Here is a 16,592-nt window from a genome sequence, read left to right as displayed (position 1 = left end):
AAAATATGGTAATGGCATAACAAGATGACAGTGATGAAATCTACATTAAGCTATTCTTCTATGTTTCTAGCTTGTACAGTGAGTGCACAGCTCTACATGACATCTCTTCAAAGGCAGATGACAGTGTTCTCACCAGCATTCACACACAACTTTGTTTCAGGATTTTTACAGCATAGAACCAAGGGGCCATAAAGCAAACTCCAGCATTCATTCACGGTACCTACACAGAACATGCAGTTCTCAGCTATTCTGGCCCGACGAGGGGTTGTACAAACTGCATAAACCTGCATTTCTCACAGTGATCTTGTGATAGATACTGATCAATGGGTGTGATGGTATATCCCCATTATCTTGGGACAGGTGTCTTTCACCTTGTCTAATGTTTACAATTAGCATCTACTGTAGGCAGAGAATTAAAAAAAGAATTCTTATCTGGTCTTTGATCTGTGCTGACTTGCAGTTTCTGTGCCAGGAGTTAATTAACCCCCTGAAACTTTAGGGGACTTTTTCCTGTTCATGGCTTTCTTTTGTGGGGGCAGAGGGGGTCAGAGCCATTTGAGAATTGAAGAAAGAAAGTCTATTCTAAGCAGTCTGTTTTATCTCCACTTCTAGTCCTCCCCTCCCTTCTCCTAGCTTCATTTACCAAATATTTGCCTGACCTGAGATAAACCAGGTCCTGTCATTTGAAAGGAACTCCTGTACTCACATCGATAACCCCACATCAACCATTCAATCATATTCCTCTAGACCAGGGAGTACCAAATCTTTGGACTCTGGTTCAAAGAAAGTCTTAGGAGTAGATTCTATTTTCAAACTCTTGACACATTTGTAGAAACTAAGATAACATCAATACTTGTCAATAAAATGCATAGGTCTTAGTGAGGTGACAAGTGAGACTGTCAAACTCTGTACTCACCGCAGTTCTTTTCGTCACTGCCGTCAGCACAGTCTTCGTCCCCATCACATTTCCACAACAGTGTGATACAGCGGCCATTTGTGCACTGGAATTGGGAAGGGTCACATTTGGCTTTTCTTCCTAAAATCAGGAGGGAACACTTAGCTAAGCCTGGGATAGAAGGGCAATAAGTTAGAGATGCACGTTTCCCCAAAACCTTTGAAGGGGGGTCCTCTGAGAGGGACAGCAGGATAACACATTCTAGGGGCAGAGCTGGGTGGGTCTTGGGCTGTGACTGGCCATAATTGAGCTCTTCGCTGGACACACACCGTCTAGGTAAGACTAGATTTCCCAGCCTCTCTCACGGTGAGGAATAGCCATGGAAATAAATCCTGGCTAATGCAATGTAAGCAGGATTGGTAGATACAACTTCTAGGAAATATCCTCAAAGGGACAGGGGATCCATTTTCCTTCCCTTTATTCCTGAACATTTGGCATGGTGGCTGGAGAGCGATCTCAGGCCAACGCAGCCAGAGCACGATAGAAGGAACCTAGGTTGCCCAGGGAACACAGGGGCATTTTCATCTGCCTCCGGACTCATTTCTCTCACTTGTTTAAAAGTCGCTCTTGTTGTTACAATCACACAGCCAAATCCTAGCATTTTAATGGCATTTCTGGTCCATGTTTTATACTATTATTCACAAATAATGCTCCTGTTCCAAGTAGAGTGAAGGAGATTTAGAAGGGGCAGCAAGGAGAGGGGAGGCATAGAGATTTAATACCGTGGTTCCTTGTCTTAGAACTTGAGGTCTGATTTCAAAAAGACATGTTTACAAAACAGTTCCAAGATACGATAAAAAGCATCAAAAAAGTACAGTTAAGAGACAAATGGAGATCACTTTTCATTTAGTGATGGGAAAAGAGCAAAGTAAGGTAGAGTCGCAGACTTGAATTCTATTTCTCTGAATGTCAGTTTTCCCACGCTCAAGGTGCGGATATTTAACTCACACAATCACATGAACAAATTCTTGGGAGTAGGGCACTTAGTTGTTGCTGTTGTTTTTGTTTTTGCCTGGCACAGGACAGCTAACACCCAGGTGTTTCCTATCATTAGAAGGTCTTTCCTCCTGGAGAATATGATCTGAGATAAAAGGAAAAGATCTGATTGCTTAATGCAAATATTCGAGAAGCCCAGAGGAGCCATATAGTTCCTGCAGATGACTTAGCAGGGGCAAATATTCGAGAAGCCCAGAGGAGCCATATAGTTCCTGCAGATGACTTAGCAGGGGAGACCTTCCAAGCAGACAGCCTTCCGATTTCCTGCCACCTTTCAGCATCTGCAGCTGTGATATGCTGTCCAGGGAACAGATGCTACAGTGACAAGCACAGACTGGAACTCTTGTGTTATGTACACAATACGCTAGTTGGCCTCTTGACTCTCAGCTACTCTCTTCTGCCTGGGAGGATTCTATGCTTTGTGGCAAATTCCTGGGGAGATTAAAATTGGGTCTAAGTCAAGTTTACCATCTGGGTGTGGTTATCTTCTTAGGTACTAAATGTATTCGTTTAAAACCTGTATAAAACCTGTATGTATCACTCTGCTCCCAAGAGTCTAGTTAAGCTAGGACCCAGGCGCCAAGCAGTATGATTTGACAGCATTTTCTACATATACGTCCTACTATTCATTCATCCCACAAATAATCAGATACTAGGGATTTAGAAGGAAAAGCAGGAGAGGGCAGAGGTTGCTGTCAGGAGCCCCACCTGCTCGTTTTTATACTGCTAAACCAAACAGGAAGCACTGGGCTGCCACCCACTTCAGTCAAGTTCAGGGGTGTCAAACTCATTTTCACCAGCGGCCACATCTGCCTCGCAATTGCCTTCAAAGGGCCAAATGTAATTTTAGGACTGTATAAATGTAACTACTACTCCTTAACAGTTAAGCGAGAACTCCGTGCTGCCACTGGGTAGAAACGCGATGGAGGGCCTTGTGTTTGTCACCTGTGCTCTATGTATCCTCAGCACGCTGAGAGCTGGCGTACCTGTCCCAGGGGCCATTGGCTGTAGTTCTACATCACCACTACGTTTGAAGGCTGTGGAGTGATAAGAATCTACTTGAGTACTTTTTCTACTTTATTTGAAAAATTGAAAAAGAACAATCCATAGTCAGAGGACACAGATATAAATATATCCCAATACTTGTAAAGAACAGTCAGGTGACAGTTAGAACACTATGCAGACTGAAAGGTCTAAATTTTTTAAAGGTTTTATTTACCAAAGGTTGTTCAGTCAAAATGAGACAAAAACATTGACGTTGATATCACCACTGTCCAAGTGTAGCCATATAATTAGACAGGTGTCAAATGATGGTTTTCCACTTCAAAGTTAGGTACCTGGGAAATGCCCTTAAACATCAGTAACCTGGAAGCTACCTATGTTATAGACGCTCAGACTGTCCTGGGATTAAATAGACACATAACACCCTAGGGCTGATGTCTAGCCCACTGCCTCTGAATGTAGTCATAACATACAAGCCATCAACAATAACAAATGATACTAAAATTCCAGCAATGCTGCTTCAGGTGTCAATGTTGAGCGGACTCAGGGCAGACATAGCATTTTCTTAGTGTTTATTCCAATAGCCTAAGGTGAAAAGGAGTTTAAGTTCTACCTTTTCTTATCTGAGATGTTTTCACTTCACCCCCAGCTTCTGCCTGACTGTCATGAAGCTGTGTTTTACCAAGACTCACACGACTCTCCACTAAGAAGGAGGGACATGGCGTTAGAAGCAGAGTATGCTCCTAAATGTCCCCCTGCTTGTTTAAACACAGAGTGAATGGGGTGTGGCTGGGCAAGGCCAGGGGGCTTTATAAAGGACATTTTAGAGAGTGAGGTCAGGAAAGAGCTTAAGCTTATGGCCATGTCTCTCGGTTCCCTAAGTACTTTGTTTCCAGAGATTGTCACTGGGCAGAAGGTGATCCCTGTTTCTGCCAACCGCCTGCATCATGCAGAGTGGCAGAGCTCAGACACGGAGTCCAACGCTGACCTCGGCCACCCGACTGCAATGCTGTGTGGGTTTACTGTCCAGTGTCAAAGAGATTCCACCCTCACGCCCCTGGTGTTGGACTCTGCTGCACGGGCTTGCGGAGGCCTGAAAGCACCGCACGAGTTAAGAAGCTTTTGGTTTCCAAAGCTTTAGGGATTACAGGCTAGTGGGACTGTAGTCTATTTCCATCCCTGACAGTTAAGTCTCAAGTTCGGTATTGAGCTTGACATCATCTATACCCAAGGTTCTTTTAGCTCTTAGGCTCAGCTACAGCCAATGATGCCTCAGAAAGTGATCTGAGAAGTAGAGGACGCAGGTCCTCTACAGGGCGGGGAAAAGCAGGTTTATAGTTGTGAGTACACAGAATACAGTTTATGCTTGTCTTATTATTTATTAATTATTGGATTATTTTTCATATAAACAATTGTAAACCTCTTTTTGCCCCACCCTGTATAGTCCAGAGCCTACCCTGCCCTGAAAGTTGCAAAGTTGGAGTAACTGTGATTTTTAGTGGGTCAGATAGGGTTTCACGGGAATGCCTTCAGACCAAAGGGGTGGCTGGAGTGGAAGGAAAGGCATGCCGGTGGGAACGTGCTGTTCCACCTCTGTCTGAAGCAGGAAGGCTTTCCTTTGACTTGGAGTTCTGTGTAAGAATATCAAAAGAGTTCTATTGCTTTAGGAAATCGAACGGTTGGACTTGATCTCAGTTTCCTTCTAGCTCTAACACACAGAAGGAATACCCCACCCCTTTGAGTCAGGGGGTGGTACCTCACTTGTACCTAGTCACACATGTGGCTATTTAAATTTGTAATGAATGAAGGCCCAGAAATGCTGAGGATTACTCACTTATATTGTCACTTACACAGGTGGATTTAGAGTATGCAAACTTACTTCAAGGCGCCCATATCCCAGGAGCCTTGCTTACCTAAATAGTTAACGTGGCTACCCAGACATGTTGGCAGGTTGCTGGCTCCAAGAAACTCAGGGTTTTTAATGCAAATAGAAGTCAGCCTGCCGTTGTCTAATTGTCCCTGCAAGGGTTACATGGAAGAACAATATGTGAGCTTTAGTAAAAACTGCATAGACCTTACAATAAATACCAAGCCTTTACTATGGACTACAAATTTCCCTGTAGGGCTCCAAGTGGCACCTTTGCAGGAGTGTGCAATAGGAATGTCTAGACTATAGAGACGTTTTTGAGTATCAGGCTCAGACATGAACTTCAGGCTACTTAGAGGGGTTCATGCTGCCACACTGCTGGAACTGGCAAGGCCATGACTTCAAATCTCTCTCAGCCCTCCTCACAGCTTGGGCACACGGGTCTTATCAGCTACTGCAATTTCTCTAGTCCATTTGTTTTGGCACTTCTGGGGCTGCCAAGGGCATTTATTTTTAGTAGGACTCACTTCTGCTTGGCGCTTTAATGCCAATCTTTCTATTCATAGGTGAAAACTTGCTTTTAGACAAGCAGATATCCTAGTCAGCAAAGTTTCCCACAGGGAAGATTAGTGAGAGGAACTCACTAGCAACAGGGCCTGAAAGTCAGTCTCTGAAGCACAGGTGGGGGGGGGGGCAACTGAAAACTGTTAAATACTAGGTTAATCCTTCTGATTCACTGAAATAGGTGAATCTTACAATTCAATTACCATGGTTTTTCCATTTACATCGAATTGAGATGATCTTAAGAACCACAAAGAACTTAATTTCTTTTATTTGTTAGCCAAACACTGAACCAGGACTTCAGTCTCTTAATTCATTTTCTTGTCAGTCCTACACGGTCAGTGTTACTATTACCCTTTTACATATCAGGAAACCTGTTCGGAAAAGGGAAATAAAGTACTTCCTCAAGATCACTCTGGGAAGAACTAGAATTTCCACCTGAGCAGTCAGGCTCCAAATACTGTGTGTACTAAGTGTGCATAAAAATTAGAACACCTGACTCAGGACTACATCCTTCTAGAATATTCTGTTGATTTATAATTTGGGCAGTAGAGTCAACTTAAATTAATCCATAATTAGGAAGTCTTTTACTTGTCACAATGACACGATCCTAACACAACTTTCTTGTTGAGATAGAGCCTTTTCTCCCATCCCTATTTTGATTTTTTAAAATGCTGTTAGAGTGTTCTCAGTGGGTCTTTTCCTAGAAGGACTGCAGTGTTTGGCATTCTTATCTAGGGCATATTGGTCAAGTCAGAGCAAAGGCCCACTGATATTCTTGAAGTTATTCGATTTTCTGAGGGTAGTTCTCAGCTCTCGTTCACAGCAGAATCCCCTGGAGGACTTACAAAATGCAATGCTGGGCCCCAGCCTCCAGAGACTCTGATCCAATGGGTCGAAGGTGGGGTCCACACTTGCATTTGTAATAAATTCCCAGGCGATGCTGTCACAGATGGTCCCTCACCACACACTGAAACCACTGCAGGAAGAGTAGGAGGCTAAGACTGTACCTACTGCAGAGGTGACTACTTCATTTTCAGGGTTGGGATATACAGTACTCAACCCCATAAGCTCTCATGCCCATTGCTGGATGGATATCGGTGATACAAGCTAGTCTTTCAATGTACCTTAGAGTGACAACTGGATGTAAAGCTTTTGTGCCCACTAGGTGGGACAAATTATTCCTGATGCCTTAACCAGCACGCGCTGTGAAGAGGTTCTTCTAAAATCTGGCTTCCCTCTCCTGTGTCCCATCACTGATTGGCCCCTTCACTGATTGGCCCCTTCACTTGCTCCAAATTAGCAGTCCAAAAATGAGTCCAGATTCTTCTCCCCTGACAGGCTGCCATCAGGCTCTGGCCTGTCCAAACCCTCATCTCTAACTTGATCTAAATTTGTCTCCTGTCTGTCGCCCAAAGGCTGCCACATTCTGCATCCAAATCAAGATGGTGATTCAAGCAACCTAGAATGGCCTGAAATGCCAAGGATGGTATCATGTCCAGGCTTCCCACTGGCTTTAGAACTGAATCCAGTTCACTACCAATTCCTTCTGATTTTTCCCTGTTAGTTACCACCTGCCATCTGCTCAGGCTACACCAAGAAGCCCCACTCGCTTCCCCAGGCCTGGGCCCTCACTGTTGCTTTGTCTTCCTTTGTTTGTGTTACCCCTGTTCCTTACCTACCAGGAGTGGACTCAGAAATCACCCCTCGAATGAGGCCCTCAATTCCTTTCTTAACCAGTTAGGTGTGGTCTGGCTGCTGTCCATCGTCTCCTGTGCCTGTCACACAGCTGCCATGAACTGACATGCTCTCATGTTCCTGTTCCCATCTACAAATGGGGATTTCCTAACGTGGGGCCTGGAATTTATCTTTTCAATTTGGGACCTGGTGTTTGACATCTGAAGATTCCTTTGTCACTAGAGAGCATTCATGGTGCATTGTTGGTTCACCAGTAAGGCTGGTCTATAGACTCTTCCCAAGCATTTTTCCCAGCTCTTCTGAACTTGAAACCAATGTGACCAGTTGTTTCATTAGCTAGAGTTCTTTGATAGAATTTAGGTTACAAAGGCTCCCTGTGCCTATGAGGGTACTTTCCCTTCATCTTTGGACACTTTATCATTTAATAGTGTGCTTTCCCACACTCATCTGTCAGAAGGGTGTGTCACTGTGGGTATATCAGCCCCATTTCCATGTGAGGAGAGAGGCCGACACACAGGAGAAATTAGCAGTGGCTGACTGGTGAAGTTAGAAATTTGAAGCAGGGAACCCAGATTTTACTTTGGACACGTCTGAGCGCTCATAGGTGATGTTGGTGGCGATCCATTGTGCTTGCATCAAATCACCTTCGTAAGATCATCTGCAGAGATGGAAGAGTTTCTGGCTTTGTCACATTAGAGTCTAAGCTCTTGGTGATTTGGGGAGGGGGCTTCGTAAGCTGGAACCAGCTAGCACGTGGGAACGCCAGCAATCCTCAGCAGCTATTGGCCTCTTTCATGATTGAGTCTGAAGCACTGGATCTGCTCATTCCTATCCAGTGCTTCTGTTCCAGACTGTCTTTGGATCACTAATTTCCTGGGTTGACTTCATCACTAGAGTAAATGCCAGGAAGGAAGGGACCAACCACCTGGTCACAGTGTCCCCATGTCTGTGCCATATGCCATATGGTGGGTACTTGATAAATAAAGGTGAAGTGGGTTCAAGCAGACGTACAAAGTAGGTCAGCACCAGTCAACCACCTACTTAGAGATCCTACAGATGGGTTAATGACTCAGATCTTGGGAAGGCTTCTTAGGACAACTAAAGATTAGAAGCAGTTTATAAAATAGAAACCCTATTTACTCATAGTATTTGGAGGAAGTACTAAGTTATATCACATAACGTTACTTTCAAATGTTGGATTTAAGGGGCATAATACGTCAGAACACATGAAGGAACTTGCAGAAGTTGTCTTTTGCCAAGGTTTTGCCAAGGTGTTACCCTTTCTTGACAACTTGCAAGCCCCACTCCATCCGGCGCTGCCCACATCACCTCTAGATACAGAAAGGCTACTAGCCAGCAGGGCCAGCCCAGATGACCCAAGTTGGTGACAAGATTAACCATTCTAGCCAGTGGTCCCATCTTATAGTTATCCAGCTGCAAAGCTCTCTCGTAAATATAAGGCCATGAATACCTCTCCAGCCTCCCCTCCCCCCATCCATGTAGTATCTCTGAGCTAAAAAGTGGCAAAGGATTCCTGAGCAGACATGAAACCATTTTTTAAAGCAGAAACTGTACTAACTCTCTCAACCCCCAGCAGGCATTTTTTTGCTTAATTTAGAGCCAAAAATAGCCACCAGACCCAAGCTTTCCTTCTTGAGATGGGAAAAGTGTGCTAACTTTAAGGTATCACCCGCCATTTCATTTAGCTACTTCAGTGCATCTAGCAGGTCTAAATAGGTGGTATTGGTGACGTCTAGAATTTTATTGCAAGCCAACAGAAGAGCTTAGCAAAGAAATACTCAAATTGAAACATGCACACAGTGAAATTGAGATGACTTTTACTTACAAAGCCAGATTTTCCTAGAGCTCAGTCATAGTCTTCCTTGAAGTCCTCTTAGAGCTATTCTCTAATTTCCTAGTCAAAAACACTTTAGCTGAGCAAAGAAACTGTCCCTGGACCACTTACTTCTGCTCAACAGGTACCTCTGATCCATCACCTCTGCAGAAGGTATTCTTGGACTCTTTGACTTGAATGTAGTCCCCATGCTATGGCTTAAGTACTCTCGTAAGATTAACTTAAAGTAGAAGGGAACACCCTAAGCCATTTCGAGGCTATAAACTAACCATCTGGAGAGCAGCTGTATTAGCCTACCCTAAGGTAGCTCTCCTAAGGCAGGTACGTTTATCATGAGCATCATCACAGACCTTACCATAGCCCTCTGAGGCACGTAACTTCTTATAGGCTAGTATGTGAAAGTGGCTTTCCAAAGGAAGGCCAGCATCCAAAGTAAATTTAATTATGACTCTAAAGTCATATCAGGGCCTGCCTACACTTGATCACCATTCCCTCTATTGAAAAAGACAGCCTTGGTCACATTCTGCGAGAAATAGAAAATAGTCTAGATATGCAATGAGTTATCTCTACACTGTGCTCTGGGTCTTCCGCTCTTTGGATCAAAACCCAAAGCCAATGGCTGGGAGCTATGTGTTCCCTTGATCTTGAGGCCATACTCTACTCTAGGAGTTCTTGTTACATCTTATCAATTTGCTACTCCTCCTGAAACAGAAGGGGCTTGTGACTGTGTTTCATCTTTTCTAGGATTATAAAAACTACTCAAGTGAAACTGAGTTTATGGTTATCCAATTTTATAAAAAGCAGAAACACTTCAAATGGGCCTTCACTTCTTTTGAGCATGGAGGCTGCCATAACTAAAATATAAAGTTTTATTGTACCACAATAAAACTGTACTACTAACTGTACTACTAACATTTGGCAGCTCTACTGAACTTGGCCATTGTATGTGATTTATGTACCTGGGGATTCAAGCAATAAAGCAAAGAATCAAAATGACATAGGACAGGTGCATAGCTAAATGTCACATGAAGTGGCCCATGGGGTGATTTGGAGAACAAAGCTGCTCCAGGCTCTAAGAAGCTGTCACTACCAGTAAGGGCTTGCCTGGTGACCCTCCTTAAAAGATCCCTGCTCACATGCTTATTCTTTAGCCTAGATGAAAATTACAACCATTGCCACACCTTCCCTTGGTGCTACAAGATGAGCCGGGTTTATTTTCCCCTTGCCCTCCAGTCTCCTAGCCCTCCAAGTCTGTTGGTACTGCCATTTCACCAACCCCCCCCCCGCAAAATGAGCAAAGCTCTGCATACTCTTTTGCTAGGTGTTAGCCTTATGGGAGCAGCTCTCACAAAACCTTGGTCCTTCTAGGCTTTGGCTTTAACAAATATGTGGCACCCCAGGTCCTAATCTTGACTACCCAGGCCGGAGGAAAATGCCCTAGAACTCCAGGGATTTTGTAACCAGGTGTACTATACTACTGAATTTTAACTTCTCTTGTTAGTCTGCTTTAAGGTCTTTGCCAGGGTCTTAGTGCATACCCACCCTATTCTAGAATAGTTCAGAATACCACCACAAGTGGAGAAGAACAGGGCCAGAAAGTCAGCCTACATGCCCTGGGCCTTTGAGCTTTGGACAGGAGCCAGTCTGTGTTGCACTGGGGTCAATACCTGCCTCAGCAGACCCCGAGCTCCTTCCTTCAAAGGGGGATGTGCCTCCTTTCCTTCGAAGAGTTTAAGTCTTGCGTGGGCTTCTGTTTCCACTGTTCCTGGCATGTCACATATTTTCCTGTGACTCAGGGGAGCAAAAGGATCCTCACCTACCTAATACAGGGTGAAGATATGACTTCAACTATTTTCAACAGTTTAGGTGCATTCCTGGCATTCTGTAGGATGAAGTTAACTTCCAATGTAAAGCTATGTGTTAAATTAAAAGAATTACATGCAGCAAAGAGAACTGCAGTAAAAGTGAGCAGGACAGTTATCTATATGTGCCAGTATAGTTTAGTCTTTCGAAATGGTGTGAAAAGTACAATGCAAGTCATGGCTCTATTCTGAAAGAATCATTTAGTACGTTGGTGCTGCTCATCCACTAATGGTTAATGTTGGAGTCTGCAAACTCGGACGCAGCGCTTTTCCAGGCCACGGGGTGAGCTATACACAGCAGAGGCCCTCTTCAGGACACTCTGGCGGCTCAGAGGAGTCCCGGCAGGGGGAAAGCATTTGAGAGAGCAGTCGGTCTCAGCCGGTCGGGTCTTTTACATTCCCTTGAAGATAACACTTCTCAGGCTGCTGTGGAGCCATGTGACCAACCTAAACGTGACCCGGCAGCCAGCCAATCGCAGAGGACAGACAAGTCCGTCCAAGCTTCACAAACAGAGCCAAAGGGCAGGGGGCATTCGCGGAGACTTAAAACCACCAAGTATTCCCGGAGAGGCTGCTTGACCACAGACTTTAAAGTTCGCTCTCACTTCAGGAGACACGTGACTGCACACAGGCGGGCCTCCTAAACCACCAGGCGGCCGGGAGCTAGGGACTCTGGAACGGGTACTCAGGACGGGAGCAGCGTTCTGCCCTAACTGCCCTGGAGCTGCTGAGCAAGCCCCGTTGGTGTCAAGTCCAGATCACTTCAGGAACCTGCCTGATTCGGATCGAATTCTCTTAGAGGGGCTTCCTGCCTCTTGCCCAGGAAAGTTGTGCGGCCCCGAGTGGGAGAGCGCCTGCGGGCGGGGGGCTGCCAGGCCCGAAGCGGCAGACCCCGGGGACTCGACAGTAGTCAGCAGCGCCCTCCCACCACACACCAGCTCTCGACTCCCTTTGATCTATTGTTTAAAATAAAGGCTAATTACAATCACCAGATTAGGGCTCAATTCCTCTCGAGGAAATCTCACCGGAGCAAGGATCAGCAAACTAACCTGATTAAGTCTTTGTTCCCCTCCCCTCCCCCGTTCAGCTGTGGGGAAGACCCACGAGGTTTACAAACGCGGCGGGAGAGGTGCAAGGGGCGACAGGAGAGACACTTAGAGAGGAGTCCTATTTCAAGCCTCGCTCGTCCTCCAACCCGAACTCCAGAGAGACAGCCCGGCGGCGCCGAGGGAGTCCCAGGCTGCGCACTGCTCGCCGCTCCGCGGAGACCACGAGCAGCAGCCCGCGGAACCAGCACCCCTCACACCCCTGCTGCCGCCGCTGCAGGGGGCGGGCGGCTCGCAGCACCTGGCGCCCGGCATCCCGCAACCGGCCAGCGTCCCGGCAGACGCCCGGCCTCACCCACGGCCTGTCACCACCCTCCTTGAAGTCCGAGGAACGTGCCCCGGGCTGCCGCGCAAGTCTCCGCCCGGTCCTCTGCCTCCTTCCTAGCACTCCGCCTGGCAGAGGAGACAGAACCATTGTTCAGTGGCTCAGAAGCCCACATTCCCCAGCTTCTGTCACGCGGGGTGAAAAATGAGGCAACGCTGTGGCTCCGGGGGAGGGAGTGTGAGGGAATGAAGACTAGTTCAGGCAAGGTTTTAGGACACCCCAAGCCCCACTGTCCCCCACGTCGGGCTCCCTACAGACCCCACGCTGACAGCTCAGAGGCGCCACCAGGGTGGGGAGGGAAAGAAGGCGAGGAGAGCGGAGAGGCGCCTCCTAGGAGGGGCTGGGCAAAAGGAGACCGTGCCTCGAGGACCCCAGGCGCCGCGGCTGGGTCTGGGGAGCCCGCCGAGGGCCGCGTCCTCACTCACCTGCTCCGGTGGCGTCGCTCTCCCCCCGCGGCCAACACAGCGCGAGCAGCAGCCAGAGCGCCCAGCGCGCGGACGTGCCCATGGTGCCCGGCTGGATGGTGCCGCCGCACAACAAGTTACCAGCCTTTCGGAAAGGAGGAAGGAGGTGGGGGCAGGGGGAGAGGAGGGGGGAGGAGGAGGGGAAGGAAAAGGGGGAAAGGGAGCGGGGAAGTAGAGGACACCCCCCTCCTACAACTTGCACAGTCCCCACCCCACCTACCAGCCCACTCACCCACCCACCCACCCGCCCGCCTCCCCGGGCTGCAGCAGCAGTGCGAGCCGAGCCTGTGGACAGAAAATAATGCAGGCGCTGCAGAAGAGGGAAGGGCAAAAGAGGGGAGGTACGGCAGAGGAGGGGCGGGGAGGGGGTTGAGGAGCCGAGAACCGAGGGGAAGACAGAAGAGATAGGGGCCAGCAGGAAGCACCGACACTGGCCGCGGCTGGAAGAGCGAGCGAGCGAGCAGCGAGGAGGGGTCAGGAGGGGGAGTGGTCAGCGGGCGGCTGGGCGAGGAGAGCAGCTGCTTCAGCCCCCGGTGTCATGGACGCACTCCTCTGACAAGCTCGGGACGGCCAGGTGCCTGCGACGGGGGCGTGAGTGTGTGTGCGAGTGTGAGTGCGGGGGCGTGAGTGGCCGTGGCGCCGCCGCTGCCACCCGGACTGCTCCCGGGGCCCGGCTGCTCGGAGCGTCTGCCGGGTGCTCACGGGGGCCCGGGGCGGCCGCTGGTTGGCTCACGCGCAGCCCTCGCCTCCAATCCTCGGTGCCTGCCCTAATTTCCTGATCCAGGGAACCTGCCGCCGCCGCAGGAGCTGTGCGCTCCCTACAGTCTTTACTGTACCCTCCCGGCAGCCGCCAGCAGTAAATGCAGCAGCGGCGGCAGCAGCAGTTAGCGCTGATGCAACTATCGCTACTATTGCCACCGCCTTCCCACTCACAGAGCTTGCATCCCCGGGAGGGGACTTGCAGCTTCCAGGGGCAACAAGCATCTCTCTACCACCCTCTCCTGCGCCCCACAGAGAGGCTGGTACTGTGAGGCTGGTAGGTAGCATCTTCCTCTGGCCTCCTCTTTCCACGAGATGGTGGTGAAGAGAAGAGGGTCCGACATTTGGGTTGCACTGATGTGGGGTTCGGAATGCCTGTCTGAATTGCACGCTGAGATGCCATTTTTGCTAAAAAATTAAATGTGTCTTTAAGTGTGTGTGAGAGCGCGCGTTGCGGCTTGTCCTCTGTAATAGAACAGGACTAAAATAACTCAGTCTGGGATGAGGAGGAGGAGGGAAATTGCTAGTGCAGCTCCACATTCTCTCTTCAACGATTAGAGTTAATTGCTAATTGCACAAAATGATAGTTTGAGGGCCTGTAATTAAAAGCTTAACCTTTTCTTGTTTGGGGGAGGGGAAAACCAGAGGTTTATTCTTCTTGATATAGTTTGTAATACTTAATTACATGGCTCAAGGGGCAAAAAGAGAGCAAAGGCATGACTTCTATAAAGGATTGACTTTTGTTTTGTGCCTGGCTGGAGAGCCCATAATTTGCTTTTTGTGTACTTCAGTTTTCTTGCACACTTTCCCCTACTATGGTCAGCTAAGCATCTAACAAGACACAGTGGGCACACCGAGCTATTTCACCTTCTTAAAGAAAGGATTTATATGTTTTTAAAAGTTGCTTTTATCACAAATGCTCAGCCTCTGCCCATTTCAGTAGGGCCATGTTCTGGTGCGCTTCTGCTGGTGACAGGGGAGGTGGCGGGCACCCTTAGCTGTGTTCCCCTTGTCCTGGTTCTCTTTGGTGTTTATCAAGGCTAGTTGTTAAGTGGGATGTTTATTAGGAACTTACTGTATCCAGGAGACAAAAGGAGAGGAAAATCCCAGGAGCAGACACTTTGGTGGGACCAGAGACTATCCAGACTGTGTGACTGATAAACACAAAAGGGCACAGCTGTATGTACTGGTGGAGTCTTGCACAGCAGCTCATTTCCAATGCTGTTTTGCCCGCCCTGTGGTTACGTCTGATACCCACCTGCAGCAGCCACACACGTGTTGCATGTGAAACTGATTTAAATTTTGTTTTAGGCCATTTAGTAGTGAAGATGCATGCAAGTGCTGTTCACTTACTAGGCATTAAGGTGTGATGGTAAAACCATAGGGGTGTGGTGTCTTCAATGTTCTTGGGGTTCTGAAAGGCCATCTGAAAATGAGCTGGGTCACTATACAGAAGAGGAAAGCTGGTAGAGGGGACGAATGGCCTTAATATGAACAAATACAACATTGATAAACAGTCATGTGGCTTGCTTTAAATATTTTACTCAGAGACAAGTGTACATTGCAAGTTAAACATTGATATGGTATAATAAGGCTTATCTTTACAAACATGTATTATGCTGTCTATCTCTCCCAGGAATATAAATCCACCGTTGGTGAATTCAGCTGTAGCTCTATGTTCAATCATGTAGCTTTTTTGTTGAATCAAAAGAAAGCATAACTTCTGGCTCCAACTCTGATTAGCTGTGTAACTCGGGAAAATCCCTGTGCCTCCCTCTGCCTGCCTTTGACCTGTAAAGTGAAAACAAAACAAATCCACATCCTATCAAAGTGTTCTGTCACCTAAAGGACCATCTTTCTGTGAAGTATTGGTTCTTAGAAGAGCAGGTTTATTAAGAGAAATGCATTTGATTTAAACACAAAATAACTGAATGACCAAAAAGATACATTTATCATGAGTGGAATCCGGTGTGGCTGAACAAACTGGGCTTAGAGAGGTTTGGCACTGCTGGGTCAATGCACATGCAAGCCCATTCTTCCCATAATCCACCATATTCTAGCATTTGTTGGAGGAACACACAGTAAGCATCCCTGGGTAGCAGGCAGGGCTGCTTATCCCTGGAAGTTCATTCAGGATCTCGCCGGGGAGCCAGAGCAATAGCAATTACAGTACCCTCTGCACAGCACCAGGGATGGTAGCGCTATAAGAGAGTATGGGGGAAAGCAGCTAATCTGGCTGGGGCTAAGGACGTCAGAAAAGGCTTTCTGGAGCAGTTATCTTCAAGCTGAGTACAGTGGTCATTTTTACCAAGCAATTCCAGTTCTCCATTCTGCTGGACACATAGTAGGGTTGCACTTCCTGGCATCTTCATGGTTGGGTTGGACTGAAAGAAGAATTTTGGCCAATTATCTGTGACCAGAAGTTACAGGATGCCACTTGCAAACTGGAGCATTTAATGACTTGTATGAGCCCCTCTCTCAGGGGCGTCCAACCTTTTGGTGTCTCTAGGCCACACTGGAAAAAGAGTTGTCTTGGTCCACACATTAAATACACAAACACTAATGAAAACTGATGAGAAAAAAAAAAGTAAATTTACTTTGTTTAAAAGATTAAGTAAATTTATGATTTTGTGCTGGGCCACATTCGTAGCCATCCTGGGCCGCATGTGGCCCTGGGCCAGGAGTCGGATATGCCCGGATGATGACAGGAAATGTTCAGTGCAGGTGGCTGCTCCATTAGCCCAACGTGGGAATGACTGAAATAGTTCTCTGCTGTCTACCTGTCCCTGGTAATGGTCACATAGAGTAGAGGTCAGCGAATGACCAGTGGCCTGTTTTGTATGGTCTATCAATAAGAGTAACTTTTATAAAAGAGTTGTACCAGAGATGGAGAGAGACAGAGAAGACCTTGCAACAGAAACAGTGTGCTGCTCACAAGGCCTAACATATTTATCGTCTTTGTCTCTAGAGAGAAAACTTGCTGACCCCTAACCTAGAGTGAGTGAGAAATAAGTCTGTGTTTGTCTTACCTACTGAGCTTTTGTCACCTTAGCATGACCTAGCATTAACCTGACTGATACACGGGATGAAGGGAGAAGGAAGGCCGTGGTGAGCAGAAGAAAGAAAGGCAAAAGAGCAACAA

The 16,592-nt window shown here is 47.3% G+C and overlaps 1 protein-coding gene across 2 annotated transcripts in view; it reads right to left on the bottom strand.

Annotated features, from left to right (window-relative positions):
- VLDLR (very low density lipoprotein receptor) overlaps positions 1–12,909 on the bottom strand; it is a 31,485-nt gene extending 18,576 nt beyond the window's left edge. For both annotated transcript variants that reach the window (XM_037148735.2, XM_037148736.2), the window contains exons 1-2: positions 12,653–12,909; positions 917–1,036 (exon numbers count right to left, since the gene is read on the bottom strand). In XM_037148735.2, the coding sequence (XP_037004630.2) occupies positions 917–1,036; positions 12,653–12,734 (202 nt within the window). In that variant the 5' untranslated portion in view covers positions 12,735–12,909. The remainder of the gene's footprint in view (positions 1–916; positions 1,037–12,652) is intronic.
- Between the last annotated feature and the right edge of the window lie 3,683 nt (positions 12,910–16,592).

This window comes from Artibeus jamaicensis, unplaced genomic scaffold, assembly GCF_021234435.1.
Source record: "Artibeus jamaicensis isolate MK-2021 breed Jamaican fruit bat unplaced genomic scaffold, CSHL_Jam_final scaffold_1964, whole genome shotgun sequence".
Taxonomy (NCBI): Eukaryota; Metazoa; Chordata; class Mammalia; order Chiroptera; family Phyllostomidae; genus Artibeus; species Artibeus jamaicensis.
Note: the sequence above shows the minus strand (reverse complement) of the source record. Positions and strands in the feature narration are given on the sequence as shown.